The sequence below is a fragment of the Phyllostomus hastatus genome, unplaced genomic scaffold (genome assembly GCF_019186645.2).
Source record: "Phyllostomus hastatus isolate PE091 unplaced genomic scaffold, TTU_PhHast_1.1 phas_contig_283, whole genome shotgun sequence".
Lineage (NCBI taxonomy): Eukaryota > Metazoa > Chordata > Mammalia > Chiroptera > Phyllostomidae > Phyllostomus > Phyllostomus hastatus.
In genome coordinates, this window is record NW_025333833.1 from 782,440 (window position 1) to 798,153 (window position 15,714).

Here is a 15,714-nt window from a genome sequence, read left to right on the forward strand (position 1 = left end):
TGTGTCCGCCACGCCGCTCCCTCTGGTCGCAGGGCCGGGCGCCTCGGCCTGGGGGCCCGCTGGTTCGCTGCAGGTGCTCGGCGGGTCTGCTGCCAGGAGAGGGCAGGCGCGGCGTCTGGAGGTGCCGAGGGGCAGACCCCGAACGGCTCGGCCTGCCTTCCTGCCTTCCCAGATTCTCTTCCCCGGAAAAGGGGGCACAGGACGCTCGCCTCACGGCCATGGACCCCACGTCCGCCATGTCACGGGCCCCCACTCCCTGACTGCCTCCTTGTCCACCGCGAGACACACTTGCGAGGTGTCAGGAGCCCAGGGTCCGAACTGCTCAGAGTAACAGGCCCTTCTCTGGATCGGGTGAGAGCTGCGGCCATCTGTGGGGAAAAAAGACAGAGGAACCCCCTCAGCCCCTACAAGCGGTGTCCTGGGCTCTGGCGGGCGCCCTGCAGAACTGGGGTGTCTCTGCATCCCGCCTGAGTCGGGGCCGGTGAAGGTCCCTCGGGGACCGTGAATAGGGAGCCTGGAAGTGAGGGGTGGGGGGGGGAGGGGGGGGACGCCGGGCCAGCTTCCTCCCTGAGAATCACTCCCCGTTTCCTTGTCTAAGTTTGCCAGGCCCTGACCTGCTCTCCAGAGCAAGTCTTCCTCCACATTTTATTTTAATGTCTGAAGAAAACAGAAAAAAAAATGGCTCCGCTACCCTTGGGCCCCAGGTCACCTCTGTGGTGGGGGGGACAGCGCACAGGGACTCCCAGTCATCCGGCCACCGCAGGAGTCACACAGGGACAGGACGCCATGCAGACACGGGGTCCTGGTCCCGTTGCTCCTGCCTGTCCTCTGGGAGGGACCCCGGCCGTGACCCCAGGGCCCGGGGGGGAGGGAGCCCCCCCCAGAGTCCGCTCGAGGCCACTGCTCCCGAGACAGAGCAGAGCACGGCCGTGGGAAGGGGTGAGCGGTGATCTTCCAGGGTGACTTGGGGACAGCGGCTCTGAGGAAGGAAGACAGAGCTCTGTCTGTCGCGTTCCCAGCCTGTTCCGCGGCCTCTGGCCTCCCTGCAGCTGTCTGCCCCCCGGACCGGGCGTCCCCGAGACGTGGACACGGTGGCCACAGCCGTGACGGGAGGCAGCGGCTCTAGTTACGCCATCGCCGAGACAAGGCCGCCCGGTGTTCTGTCCCCTCCCTGCCGGGGGCACCACGGTCCCCCCCCCACCTGACCACCCCCGCAGGACGCCGTGTGCTCACGGCCCTCGCCTTGCCCCTGGCTGTTGCGTACCTTTGGGGTGCCCGCAAGGACCCTGCCAGGCCCGTCTGCAAACCCCAGGCCAGGGTCCGCTTTCGGCTCCATCTCGGAGGTGGCCTCCGCTGACCCCAGTCCCTCCGGCTGAGGTTTCCAGACGCGCGCCCAGCTCCTTCTCAGCCGCTCGCACGCCGACGGCCTCCACTCTGCAGAGTCCTCTGGGGGGCCCTCTGAGCCCGCACCCCCACCTCTCCCCCGGCCTGGACGCTGCAGGCCCCTCGCGAAGGGCCGGGCCTGATGCCTGGGCCGGACTTCCGGTCGCTCAGCCTCCAGGCCGAGACCCCTTGACCCCCGGTAACGGGAAGGGCTGCGTGCTCCCAGGTGCAAATCCGCCCGCCCGCTGCCCGGGGGGAAACGGGCGGGACGCCCGCTCGGCAGGCAGGGTCCCAGACTCTGCCTCTGGGCCCCGTGGGGCGTTCAGGCCCGGGCGCGGCCTCTGCCGCCGCTGCGACGACCTGAAGCCGAGGAGGTGGCGGGTGGGGGCCGCCGCCGTCACCCACCAGCCCCGTCCGCCTGCCACCTGCGCCTCCGGCCCGCGGCCTCCCAGCTTCCGTTCGACTCCGTCGCGGACCCTCCCACGTGGGCGGGCGGCTTCCGGCTTCCGGCGCGGTTTACTCGGTTCTCTGCGCCTGCGCCCTCGGCTCTGCGCGGCTCCCCGTGACACCTCCTAGTTCTGCAGCCTCCAGCTGCTTGCGAGTCCTCGGAGTACCCGGCCGGGCTCGAGACCGCCCGCAAGCCGTGCGCGGGCGTGAGCCTCGCACAGGGAAGGGGACGATCTGCAGACGAGGGACGGACGCGCGGTCCCTGCTCCCGGGCGCACGGGGCGGGACCCTCAGCGCCTCTTTCCGCGCTTTCCCTGCGCTGAGCGTCCGATGCGCGGCGCCCTGGGAGGGCGGAGGGAGAGTTATTGGCACCCTGTGTTGCATGCCTCTCAAACACTTATTTTTTCCAAAAGGCAAACTGTATAAAACACTTAAGAAAACATAAAAATGCTTAGAAAATTGGCTCTGGCTGGTGTGGCTCAGTGGGCTGAGCGCTGGCCTGAGAACCAAAGGGTGGCAGGTTCCATTCTGCGTTGGAGCACATGCCTGCGTCGTGGGCCAGGTCCCCAGTAGGGGCGCAGGAGAGGCAGCCACACACTGATGTTTCTCTCTTTCTCCCTTCCCATCTCTCTAAAAACAAAATCTTTTTAAAAAATGTTTAGGAAACTGTAAACATAAGCGGGTTTGGATGCTGATGATAAGCCAGGATTCCGGTTGGAAACTTAGAAACTTCTAGCTAGGAATCCCATTTTCTGGGAGAAGTAGTGTTGGTTTTGGAAAATCCTCACCTTCCGGGTTCACTGCCCAGCCTCAAGGCCATCGCCCCAGGACGGAAATGAGCAGCCCAGCCCAGTGTTTTCTGTGTGATAAGCGGAATTCCTTACTGATCCTTCTTCAAATACGCCCCTGAGTGATTTGCCCATCGTGACGTGGAGTCCTGGCTTATCTCACAGTTTCTGGCAGAAGCAGCGGCAGCAGTTCCCGCTGAAGCTGTTTTTGTTCCCTCCCCCTCCCCCCGAGTTGTTTTGTCTGCTCTGAGCTGTCTTCTGAGTCAGCTGAGCCGAGGGCCGAGGGCCGGGGCGGCGGTAACAATAATGCAGCTCACATTTCACGGGCTCTGCGACCTGCCTTCCGGTCTAGGACCCAAGCCAAGGTCCTCCTGCCCCTCGCCGTGGGCGCCGACAGGATGGGCTGAGCTCGGAACAGCAGATCAGAGACTTCATTCTCTGATGAAGGGATGGGGGCAGGTGAGCTCGGGCCTGAGGCACCTTGCCCCCGCCGGGGCGGGGCCTCTGCCTCCACAGGCTGAGGCCCTGGGAGACGCAATCAATCCCGGGAGCTGCTCCGGCTTCCCTCTGGGCGCCGGGGCCCTCACCCGGCCCCTCTGCTCACAGCCCTTTTGCGCACGAGGCCCCGTGGCCACCTCGGCCTCTGCACCCGCCCTCCTTGTTTCCCAGAACCCTTTGCAGTTCCCAGAAGCACACAGCTCGTGACATAGTTTAGGTTTTGAGAAAGGTCTCGGGCTCCTAGAGGATGCCCCGTGGTAACACTTGAGAGCAGTGATTTTCAGCCGGTGTGCCCCACGGGCTTCTACAACAGGCAACACCTGACTGCTCAGTCGGGGCCCTGACCGCTCCTCCCTCAGGGCAGAGGCCGAGAACTCCAGGCCCGAGGGTGAACTGGCCCTCTGCCTGGTTTTATCCGCTGGGCACCTTGTCTCTACCCTGAGGCAGTGCCGAGCTCCTGGCCCTAGTTAAGGAGTAGTTAGTTACAGTCACACAGTCCCAGAGTTGCACTCGGCCCTCTGAAGGCCACCGAGGTGAAAGTGCGGCCCCCGGTGAAAATGAGTGTGACACCCCTGACGTACAGCGTCCAAGAAAAAAAAATGACAATGAGCCCTGGCTGGCCTAGCTCAGTGGATTGAGCTCAGGCTGTGAACCAAAGTGTCGCAGGTTCGATTCGCAGTCAGGGCACATGCCTGGGTTGCAGGCATGGCCCCCAGCAACCGCACATTGATGTTTCTCTCTCTCTCTTTCTCCCTCCCTTCCCTCTCTAAAAAATAAATAAATAAAATCTTTAAAAAAATAATAAATTTAAAAAGTAAAAAAAAATGACAACAAATACCACAGTAGCCGTCCAGTGTGAATGAATCAAAACTATTCCTATTCTTTGTCAAATTGGCAAAAAGAGTGTGTTTCAGTGCACCCCGGGTGTTTAGTGACCAGTCTGTGTGTGCACTGAGATGGGGAAGGCTGAAAACCACTGCTTCAGATGATAACACCTTTTTCTGGACGGTTAATAGAGCAGATAGCATTATGGTACCTCTTCATTAAGAAAAAAGAAACAAAAAACACTAACAAAAAGATTTTAAAAAGAAACGTGTTCAGAGACTTTATTTCTCTAACACGTGCAGCGAAAGTCTCCTCCAGGACGATGCACCTGGGCATCACGGAGCGTCGCTTTGCACCTGCAGGTCTCACGGACGTGCAGCTGGCGGTTCACAGTGGCACCCACTTCATCTCGGACCTCATTATCTCTAGCCACACGTTTGACCGGTTCCTGCGCACCAGGCAGGGTGCAGGCTGGCCAGCGGGGACCTCGCTCACAGGCCGTGAGAGAAGCAACCGCGTAGGAGCGAAGGGAGAGGTGGCTGTGGTCCGATGGCCCTGGGTGTTTGCAAACAGAAAGGACGGGGAAAAGTCGGGAAGCTCTAACAGCAGCTGCAAAGACGGGGGGTCTGATGCCGTGAGACACACGGCCACGTCGTCTGGGAAAGAGGGACGACACTGTGCACGGCAGCTTTTCTCGAATCCGGCGTGACCCGGGTAGTGGGAGCCTGCAGAGCCGGTGTGCTTGGAAACCGAGACGCGCTGCCAGAGGACGAGGGTGCCGCCGCCCGAGTGCGCTCAGGCCCGGGGCCGGCCGCGGAGGGGAGTGCAAGCTGGCCGGGGCCACGGAGTCAGCGGGAGAGCCCAGCGGCCCTGGGCCCAGCCCACGGAATGGCAGGAAAAGCGGCAGGAAAAGCGGCAGGAGCCAGTCAGCGGAGGGGACGAGAGGAGGTTGAGGAACAGGCAGGAAGGGAGGAATCCCAGGGCACCGTCGGGCCAAAAGCGGGGCGTGCGGCCCCAGAGGCAGAGCCACCAGGGCCCAGAGGGCGAGAGGCTGGCCCTGGGCACGCTGGGCGGGGGAGAGGATCAGACGGTGTGAAGGAAGCGTCCAGAGGTGAGAGGTCGGGAAACGCTTGCAGGACGTGACCCCGAGCAGGGCATGCCGGCGCTGGGGCGTCACGGGAGGACGTCACGTCACGGCCACCGCGACGGCCGGCGAGTCCCAGGTCCCGGGCAACGTGACAGCTGGCTGTGCTCTGAGATCAGGCGTCTTTTTGTCCCTGAATGTATTCGAGGCGTGTAACTCTACGGCACGTCACGTGTGTGTCGATCCATCGTGCGGTGTGCTCACCGCCCCAGTCAGGTCTCCCTCCGTCCCCGTCCACCCCCTTCGTGCTCCCCCACTGCCCCGCCGTCTGTGTCTGTGAGGGTTTTCTGTTCCTCAATCCCGTCACCTTTGCCCCTGCCGCCCCCCTGCTGACAGCTGTCCGCCCGTTCTGTGTGTCTGCGAGTCTTCAGCCACAAGAACCGGACGGGGGCTTTGTGAGTCTGACCGTGGGTGGGAGCAAGGTCTCCGCGTCCCCACGCGGCACCAGCTCTCACCCACTTGGGAAACCGACTCCCTCAGTGGGAAGCCCCGTGAGGAGGGTTCAACAAGAACCATGCTGTTTACACGCACACACACGCCCACACGCGCACCGGCGGTCCTCTTCCAGACCGCCCACTCTGCCGCCAGCCTGAAGCGAGGCTTTGAAAGTCAGAACTGGGGCCAGACGCCGCTCGGCCCCGACTGCTGACCGTCCCCGGGTCGTCTGCCACGTCCACCGACTTCTCCTGTGTCACTCAGGACCCTGACCCTGCGCCCCCTTCCCCGGAGGACGGCGTCACCATGGGGAGCCGCCGTGGGGAGGACCCGTCGGGGCCCCGGGCTGTCGGGGTCCCAGACCAGTTGGTTGAACTCCGTCCCGGACTCAGGACGCGCAGCCTGCGAGGACCAAGACGGGTGCCTCTCCGGCTCACGGCGAGGGACGAGCTTGGGGGGGGGACAGTGGGTGGGCACAAAGCACATCCCTGCTCGCTGCCCTGGCGACACCTGAGACACTCGGTCCCCCGGTCACGGCCGGTCAGCGAGGCCGGCGGGAAGCAGACGGGGCTGCTGAGGCTCCGGGGAAACGCCCTGCTCTGTGGGGCGTTGTTACAGAACAACGGGGCGGGGGGGGGGACTGGGGCGATATGCTATCACTGAAAGGAACCCCCCCAAGTCTGTTATGTCCACCCCCAGAGGAAAGACGTCTCTCAATGCCAGAGATTTGAGAAAAGGAAAGGAAACGTTTATTTAATGCTGTGCAGACTTAGAGTAGTGACCTAATGTTTTCATCAAAATCCCAAAGTCCCTTAAAACACCCACAAACACACATAGTCCTTCCTTCCTTCCCCCTTTGCCCAGTCTGGGGTACCGCATCTCAAGAAAGGAAATAGAAGTCCGAGGCTTGGGCAGCCCCCAGTTCTTCCCAGTAATCCGTCTCGGCTGGGAGGCCTCCCTGGGTTCCCGGCACCATCAGCTGTGTCGTCGGGACCTCTGCTAAAACTGGGTGGTGGTTCCCCCTTCTAAAGCTGTGGGGGTCCCCACTCTGCCAAAGCCATGGTTCTCTCTGCACAATGGCCATGGGAGTCTCCACTCTGCCAAAATGGAGTGGTTTTCCCCCGTCAATGGCTGCAAGGAGGGGGGTCGCCACTCTGCCACAGCCGTGTGGTTCTCCCTCCAATGGCTGCCGTGTCTGGGTTTAAATCCTCACGCCAGTCCTCCTCTGCAGCCCCATTTCCGACTCCTCCCACAATTGGCTACACCTGCCAGCACTCCCCTATCCTTCCAGGTTTACTGGGCTGCCATCGTGGGTCTGGGCAGGCGTGGCCCCATGGCGTGGAGCCAGTCACCTCCAAGCTCCCACGCAGGCGCTGTAACTTGGGGGACCTGCCCCCCCCTTACACCTTGGTGAGGAAGTTACTTTCATTCCCCTGGCTCAGAGTAAGGCCTCAGCTATTTAACATATCCATGGAACCATTAAAGGTTATAGATATGTTAAATGACCACACCACGGGTTAGCTGCAAAGCTGTTGCTGTGCAAAACAGCTCTCAATGGCCCTGCTCCCTGTGTCCCTTCCCCCAGCCCACACCTGTAGGGGGCGGGGGTGAGGATGTCCTAATATTTCCTGGACACCCTGAGTTCTGGGCCCCATTCCAAATCCCTACTTGGGCTGCCCCCTTGGCCGCACCCTCTAACAGCGTGGAGCCCGTTCCCTCCTCACCACGGCCGTGCCGTCAACTCTAAGCAGCCCCCGCGCACGGGCAGAGGGAGGCCAGGCGGGCCGCAGCCACGGAGCTGCAGGGAGGGGACCGGCAGCGGCGACTAGGAAGCCGTCTCTCCAGCTCGAAAGCCCCGGACGGCCCACAGGCGGTGTTCTGGAGCCTCACTCACTCTTCCAGGCGACGTCGAGTTGGTTTTTATCACAACACGCCGCCGTCCCTCCGAAATCCCGTGGGCGTCTCTGGTCTGTCTCCAGCCACTAAGATCCGAATAAACGCTTTCACCTGGATTTCCAAAGGCTCTCTCTCTCCGGGCCGGCCCTCTGCGGGCTGATGAGAACACAGAAGGCCCCTCATACAGGCTAAAACCAGGCGCTCTGGCCTCTTCCGCCTCCTCCTAGTCTTTCTAGGAGGACGGGGCCGGGCAGCTTTGTCCAGACGAGACACACACAATCCCCACGGGCCACTCATTACCCCTTCTTGGGGGAATCAATGTGGTTTCCAGGGGGTGGGGCGAGCCCCACCCTGCTCCCCTCCTAATGTGAAATACACACGGCGTTTTTTTTAAAAAAAGGTTTTATTTATTTTTAGAGAGAGGGGAAGGGAGGGAGAAAGAGGGAGAGAAACATCCATGTGCGGTTGCCTCTCACACGCCCCTACTGGGGACCTGACCCGTAACCCAGGCACGTGCCCTGACTGGGGATCGAACTGGCAACTTTTTGGTTTGCAGGCCAGTGCTCAATCCACTGAGCCCCACCAGCCAGGGCTAAGGGGGAACTCCTGAGTGATGGACAATGGCTAACAAAGGGGGACGAGTGGCCACTGACGGTTTACGACTGGTACTCAGGAAAGTTGGCGTGAGAACCCTGCCGGCCCTGGCATGCTGGGAGAGACGGGAACACCGCACGGTTGTCGCTAGAGTGACGCAGCGTGAGAGGCCGGTCGGGCCCCTGCGTCTGGGCTGGGCCCCCGCGCTGCCGGGGGACGGGGCTGCGGGCCATGCGCGAGGGCGGCCGGTCTCCGACCTCGGCAGACCTCTCTCCCCCCGCCCTCGGTCAGCGACCCTTCCCTCTGGCTGTTTGCAGGGAGGTCGCAAGAAACGCGCGATGGGGCCCATCCTACGGGAGTCGTGTTACAGTGCGAAGAGCTGATACCTCTCCAACTGGCTAGTTCACTTTGAGAGAAACGTCCGTTAGCGGGAAGGTTGTCTGTCTGCTCGGGGAGATTACTGGGGGGCGGGGGGAGGCGTCTGTTTCTGAGAAGCCTGTTTTCCCGGGCCCCCCCCCCCCCCCGCACCCCCCCCCCCCGGCTTCCCTGACGTCCGGCGGCTCCCTGCCGTCCACTCTGAGATCGCCTGCCGCCGTCGGAGACACGATGGGATGGGTGTCGTGCGCACTGAGCCCCGGGGAATACCGCCCCGGGCTGGGGCCACGTGCTTCTGTGACGCGCCTGCCGTCACCCAGACGCGCAACTTTGGACAAATCGTCTGCTGTCCGCGGGCCTCGGCGCCTCCTCCTGCCGGTGACGAGGGGAACGGTGCCTCCTAGCGCGGCGGGCGCTGCTGTGGGGGGGGGGGCGACTGTCCCTGGGCTGATGCCTCCTCGGTGCCCAGAGTGTCTGTGCCGCCCCCCCCGCCCCGTGCCCCCCGCGGCTCCCACCGCTGGTGTCTCAGCTGCGGAGAGCCTGCAGGCGGAGGAGGGCTGGCGCTCTGTCCCCAGTGCGCCGGGACAGCCGCCGCTGTCCCTCCTGCTCTGCTCGTGGTCCCCGGCCTGTTAGCGAAAGCCCAGCGCACGCAGAGGCTGTGCGCTTGGCAGCTGTTCACCCAGCAGCCGGAACAGACGCCGGCGAGAGGATGCACGGAAACGCCGGCCTCGTCACCCCCCCCTCGCTGCCGGCCCCGGGCACCGGCTCCTCCAAGTCCGCCGGCTTTCCAAGGAACCTGCAAGGCAGCCGGGGGGCTCAGTGCGTCTGGGGCGGGCGTCACATGTCACGGGCAGTCCCTTCCCGGCAGTCACGAGGCCGCCCTTCCAGACGGAGCTAAGGCGTCTGAATGACGCCCTCCACCGCGGCCTCGGCCGCTCTGCGCTCTCCGAGGGATGCTGCTTTGGGGCCGTGACCCACTCACGTGGCCCGGCAGCGGCCGCGCGGCCAGCAAGTGGGACCGGCCCCTCACAAGCGCTCGTCCTAATAAAGTTTCCACCCACGTTCTTTACCGTCTGGGCAAGTTCAGACGTTGGGAAGGTCGGGTCGGACCAGAAGATGGAAAACCTGCAACAGGACCGGGGATGTGCCCTACGAGGCCGCCCCCCACGCAGCGTGCGCCAGGGGCTTGGGGGCCGACAGCACACTGGGGTGTTTGGAACGAGACTTTCGGGGGCAGTGGCTTCCCCGGCTCTCTGAGTGGGGACGCGCAGCCCGAGGCCGCTGTGCTCTGGAGACACGGGGCTTCCGGGGCCCGCCCGAGCGGCCGACGCACTGGGCGGCTGGGCACTGAGTCCTGCCCGGCCACGCGGGGGCCGGTGGTAATCCTGCTGTTTTGACGGCTGCACTGACCCAGCCGTCTGCGAGGGGTCGGCCTGACCTCGGAGCCCCGCTGCTGGTCCGCAGGGTGACCCTGAGGGCGTCGCCTCTGCTCTGTGGGCCGGACGGAGAAAGAGCGGCGACCTTGGCCCTCCCAGCCCCGGGTGGACGCACTCGGGCCTCAGCCGTGGCCGTGGGGATGAGGAGGAGGAGGACAGGATCAGAGGGAGGCAGGGGCCGCGAGGCCCAACAGTCAGCGGCCCGCCGGCCCTGCCCGTCTCTGTCCACCCCGCTGTCCCCACAGGGTCCTTTCTCCCGGCCCCTCCGCGCCTGGTCCTGCTCCTCCCGCACCTGTGGGACTCAGTCTGTCACCTGAGCCATTGGGGCACCAGACCCAGGCCAGAGAACAGAGCTTCCAACAGTGACACCGACCTCGGACCTCCCCCGGCCCTTCCCAGGCGGAGGGGACGGGGTGGCTGTGCCGGAGCCACAGGACACCAGGCGCTCGGTCCCTCCTGACTGGGGAGAGCTGGGTCCCCCCCGAGCAGAGGGGAGTGGTCAGCGGCGTGGAGAGAAGGGGCCCTTGGAGGGTAGCTCCTGTCCGGCCCGCGGGTGGGGCTGCCGGTCAGCGGTGACCGCCAGGGCAGGCGTGGTCCCCATCGACAGAGGGCTCCCCGAGGTCGGCAGCAGGGGGGAGCGCGCGCCCCCAGAAGGGAGGGTCTCTGACCGAGAGTGTTCGCGGCCCAGGAAGGACTCGCACGCGGCTGTGCCTCAGGTGTGCACGGTGCTTTATTGGTGGAGCGTGATTGTGGTTACAGAGACACTTGGGTGCGCCATCCACCGGGACGGACACGCCACCCAGCACACAGCGCGCTGGATGCAGAACCGCGAGATGCACGCGGGGCCCCCCCACGGAATCCCGCGGCGTGCACGCCGACACGGATCTCCAGCGCCGCCATTCCCGCCCCTTTCTCCGGCCGCGTCTGCGGAGACAGGCCGCGCCCGGCAGCCTGCTACACAAGTCTGGTGTCCCCCGGCCCCGAGCCCGGACACCGCGACCTAGCAGGAGCCACGGGCGGCCACGGCCCAGCTCCCTCCGCGTCACCCCGGTGTCGCTCCCGTGCGGCCCCGGACGGGCGGGCGGCGCTCTGCACGCGTCACGCGTGTGTGGCCCCGGAACCGTGTTGGCGCCGACCCGGCTGACGCCGCCCCTCTCGGGGGAGGGGGGCGGCATGCGTGAGGCTGGCCGAGCCGACGGGAATGTTGGGGCGTGGTTTGCGGCTCCTCTGCGGAAAGGACACGGGGGCTGTCACCGTTCGACTGTGCGATGAGGACACCGTCACGACGTGTCTGGGTTCCGCCCTCTCTCGGCCGGTTTCCAGCCCGAGCTGCCTCTGTGTCCTCGGCCGACCCCGAGCCCGGGGCCTGGGGGGAGCCTTTCCCGGGGCCCCAGCCCTCTGCCCGGCCTCGGGCGCGCGGGGGCGCGGGGGGGCGCGCGTGCAGCAGCCTGGACCACGCTGGGCGCCGGGAGCCGAGACCCAGGCGAACGTGAGCTGCACACGCGTGTGCGACAGGACACGGAGACGCGTGGGGACGTCACATCCGGGACCCGCCGCTGGCCAGGCCTCGGGCTGGGACCCCTGGGTGTTGGAGGCGGAGCCCACCCACTGCTGCGTGGCCCGTGCGAGCCACGTGGGGCCGGGGGCGCTCCGGAGCACTGACGTGGACCCTGCCTGCCTCCCTCCCCACAGACACGCCGAGGCCCTGGGCACGGCCGCTCGCCCCGCACCCCTTCTCCTCCTCCCCGCCCCCCGCCTCCTGCTCTCCTGCCCCTGCCCCTGTCCCTCCCACACCTGCTGCGTCCCCAGGACTGCTGGGGGGGGCGATCTGGGGGCTGAAACTGTTTCCCTCAGACATGATCAGCCTTTGAGGTGACCCTCAGACCATCACATCGTGACGGGACGGGCAGCTGGATGGAGCCCGGCCCAGGGATGCGTGGGCGTTTTTCAGCTGACCGGCGACGGCCAGGTTTTCACCGGAACCCCTCGCAGCCGCTGTCCTTGGGGAATAACTGTCAGCGCCCCCTGCCGAAGGGGGGTGAGTCCAGAGGGCACCCCAGCCGGGCCACTCGCGAGGCCACACGCAGAGGGTGAAACTGCAGCCATTTCCTTCACCACCTTCCTTCTTCATGCACCAAACCTGAGACCTCCTTCAAGCGTAACGGCCGCCGCCGAGACCCGGGTGCGTGCAGGGCGCCTGCTGGCCGGGAAGCGAAGTTTCCCGAACGCCTCGGCGAGTCCCGGGTGTCAGACGGTGTCCGTCCGGGAGAAAGACCGCGTGTGTGGGGTGTTCACACGCGTGAGCACAGCCCTCGCGGACAGACACGGAACACAGGGTCCCACGGTCCTCCACAGCCCGCCGCCCGTCTGGTCCTTTGGGTCCACGTCACTCCTGGTCTGCCCCCAGCCGGGGAGGAAGGCTCAGTCACGGGCCACCCCCGGCCGAGCCCTGGTCCCCCCCACCCCCCCCCCCCGAGAAGGAGGGCCACCCGCACGTTCCCACGGCCGCCTGCCACGTCCCAGGTGCACTCACAGCTGCGGCCGCGCTGTCCCTGGGGGCGTGTGCCCCCCAGGCCCCGCGCCGGCCACTTTCCCAGGCCACGCGCTGGGGGGCGGGGGCGGGGCGGGGGCCACAAACAGCTGTTACAGTTTCTTTCCCGGAAAGATCGTCCCAGACCATCTTTCCCAGGGTTAAAAAAAAATGTATTGTCTTTGTGTTGCCATGGAGACTTTAGAAACAGTGTTTTTTCCCTTTTCCTTCCCCGCTCCTGCTAAGACTGAAAACATCTCCAAAAGAGTTCAGAGAACTTTTCTGGGCTAGTTTTCTCATGTCTGGCTTTTCGGCGGGGCACCCACCGCTCCGAGCTCAGGCTCACCCCCACCTGTCCCACCCCACGTCACTGTCTCACTGTCGCGGTCGGCCGGGAGGGGCCCCTCCGTCCCCCCCACAGCTGCCCTGGGGCTCGCCCGCCCCCGCCTCCTGGGTCCGGCCGGTGAAAGGTGGACCCACGAGCCCTCCCACCGCCGGAGAGTCCAGCCGGCCCGAGTCTCTGTCCGGCCGCCCCTCCGGGTGAGCCCCGTGCTGTGTCCAGTTAATTCTCTGGGCACCTTCAGACACGCAGCCGTCTCAAACAGCGTGAATAAAGCATCCCATTTTTCGTTCAGTCCTGTCTGGCATCCAGGGAAGAGCAACGGGCCCGGGGGTTTTGGTTCCTAGCACGGCCGGCGGCATTGGCTGCCGGGGCCACGGGACAGAGGGCTGGGGGAGGGGTGCTGGGAACCCCCGCTGCTGGTCAGCGGCGCGGGTGCATGGGGTGGGGGCGGCTTCGCGGTGGGGCGTGACCAGGCCCGGCCATGCACGGCACGGAGACAGGGTCTCCTGGGGCGGCTGCCGTGCAGGATGCGAACGGGCTGACCCGCAGTCCCCTCCCCCCAACCTGGGCAGAGTGTGGAGTGGATGCCCAGCTGGGGCCGGCCGGCCGGCCTCTGCAGTGACCACAACTGGGGGCACCCAGCAACCCCCTGCGTGTCTGCCGGACGGACACCGGAAGGGACGGCTCCCCCCTCCCAAACCGGGAGCGGGGGAAGGGATAAAACCCAGGAAACCGAGACTGGACGATGCAACCTTCCGCCGAAGCAGTGCGGGCTTTATTCGTCCTTAAGAGCACTCTCTTGTTAATTTTCTGAGCCGCCTCATCTTGGTGGCCCTCGTGCAAGGCTCCCTGCGACTCTCCTTGTTCCCAAACCGGGCAAATGCGGACTTCCCCTGAGCACACCTACCTACTCTCGCCACGAAGATGCCCTGGCAACACTCACAGTGGTGAGATACAGAGGTACAGCCGTGCACTGCCAGCGGTGCCGTGGCGGGCCGTGAGCCGTGAGCCGTGAGCCGTGCGCGGCGGGGCGGGGTCAGCGTGCGGGGGTGACGGTTTACTGACCCGGGGGGCGGAGCGGCAGGGGGGGGGCCGGGGGTTGCGGGACGAGTCCGTTCTTTTGCGGAACGCGGAGACCTGGAGTGCTGCCTCTCGCTCAGAAAGCCCGGTGGGCCGGCAGGTCGGACTTCCCCCACGGTGACTCCTGTTTCTCAGACAAGCGTCACGTGCCGAACACGCAGCGTCACGGGGCCGTCAACCGTGTCAGTCCCCGTGTCGGCCCCCGGCCCTCCGGACTCTGAGGCGGGAGACAGCAGCTGTTCCGTTTTTGCATCCTGGAGTTAAACATTTCAGAATTTCACACTCACACGGATTTAAAACAGCGGGGACACCGAGTCTCTGGGCCCACCCACTGCAGGCTCAGGTGTGTTTGTGAAGGAGCCCACTGTCGATCTCAGGGCCTAACACAGAACCTGGCAACTCCGTGGGGGCGTCTGGGCAGGCGCAAAGGGAGAATCGATGGTAATTGTGCTCAGACAGATAACACACATGTTGTCGGTGGTACGCCTGGTTTCTAACCTCCGCCTGCACGAAGGTTCTCCATGGGGAAGAACAACGGTTTCAATGATTTGCTGAGGACATCGGGGGGTGGCCGCCTCGTGGAGCGCTCACCACCGCCCTCCAGCCCAGGTGGGAAATAACCGGGCGGTGATGCCCCCCACCCACAGTGAAGACAGCCAACGAGGCGACTCATCTCACCGGCGGTCGGCCCCCCCCCACCACCCCCGTCCCCTGTCCTGTCCGACCGACATCGGGCGACCTGTGACCTCAACCCAAGGCCCCCCGGTCGGTCGGGGGGGCCTCACACGCCTGTCTCTTTGCCTGGGGCAGAATTTCCTGGGATTCTGAGCGGGTTTGACCACAACGAACGGACTGGAGCTTGATTAAGAGTCGGGGCGGGAAGAAGCAGCCGGGAAAGGAAATCGTTCAGACAACCACCGTCCCGAACCACGCAGGCCGGACGAGGAGGCGGCCGCCGGGGGGTCCCCGTGGGGGCGTCTGGGAGCAAAGCCGGGGGGGGGGAGGGAGGGCCGTCTGCTGGGGGCGCCAGGCTGCCGCGCGGCTACTTGACGAGCTCCTGGTAGAGCTCCGAGCGCAGGAAGCGGGGCAGCGAATCCTTCTCCATCAGCGCGTGCACCCTGCTCTGCGCCACGTCGAAGCTGCTCAGGGACGGCTCCGCCAGGTTCCTCTCCGTGAGGTCCTTGGTGAAGTGGTCGATGTTCACCTGCGGGCGGGCGGCGCGGGCGTGAGCGGGGGGCGGGCGGGGAAGTGGGACTTCTCACTGACAGAACACACACCGGGGCGGGGGGGGCGCCGCAGAGGGAGGACTGTCGCCCTGGCCGGGTGGCGCGGTGGCTGGGAGTGTCGTCCCGCACACCTTAAGGCTGCGGGTTCGATCCCCGCCCGGTCGGGGCGAGGACGGGCGGCAGATGGTGAGTGCTGCTCTCTCGGGCCGATGTTTCTCCCTCTCTTTCTTTCTTTCTTTCTCTCGAGCCCGTACACGCACCCTCGGGTGACGGTTAAAAGCAAAAGTGAGAACTAACGTTTCTGCTTTCTAGGCCGGGGGCGGCCGCCGGTGGCTCGGGCTAAGTGTGTGACGGCGGCTAAGACGCAGCCAGCGCGGGACGGGCACTCGGTGCCGGGGTCCCCGTGGCTGTGGACGCACGCGAGCCTCACGGACCCCTCTGCACCCCGAGACTCAGCCTTCCCTTCTAAGGGGGGAGGGAAAACATAGACACACAAGTATCCAGGTGACGTGGCTTCCTCACGGTCACAGAGCTCAGGGGCGTGTTGAAACCAGAGCCCCAGACTCTGAGTCCAGGGGCGAGTCCATCTCACTCACAGCTCAGAGGACGCCGGCCGGGCCGTCCGCGGGAGCCCAGGGGCCCCTGGGGGGGCCGGACGGGCTGCCGTTTGCGGGGGCTGCAGACCCAGCCAGGGCTTTGTCTGCTCTGCAATGC

At 65.0% G+C, this 15,714-nt stretch overlaps 1 protein-coding gene across 1 annotated transcript in view; it reads right to left on the reverse strand.

Annotated features, from left to right (window-relative positions):
• Positions 1-10,533: 10,533 nt before the first annotated feature.
• RGS5 (regulator of G protein signaling 5) overlaps positions 10,534-15,714 on the reverse strand; it is a 30,444-nt gene continuing 25,263 nt past the window's right edge. The window contains exon 5 of the mRNA XM_045838480.1: positions 10,534-14,978. Coding sequence (XP_045694436.1) covers positions 14,817-14,978 — 162 coding nt within the window. The 3' untranslated portion in view covers positions 10,534-14,816. The remainder of the gene's footprint in view (positions 14,979-15,714) is intronic.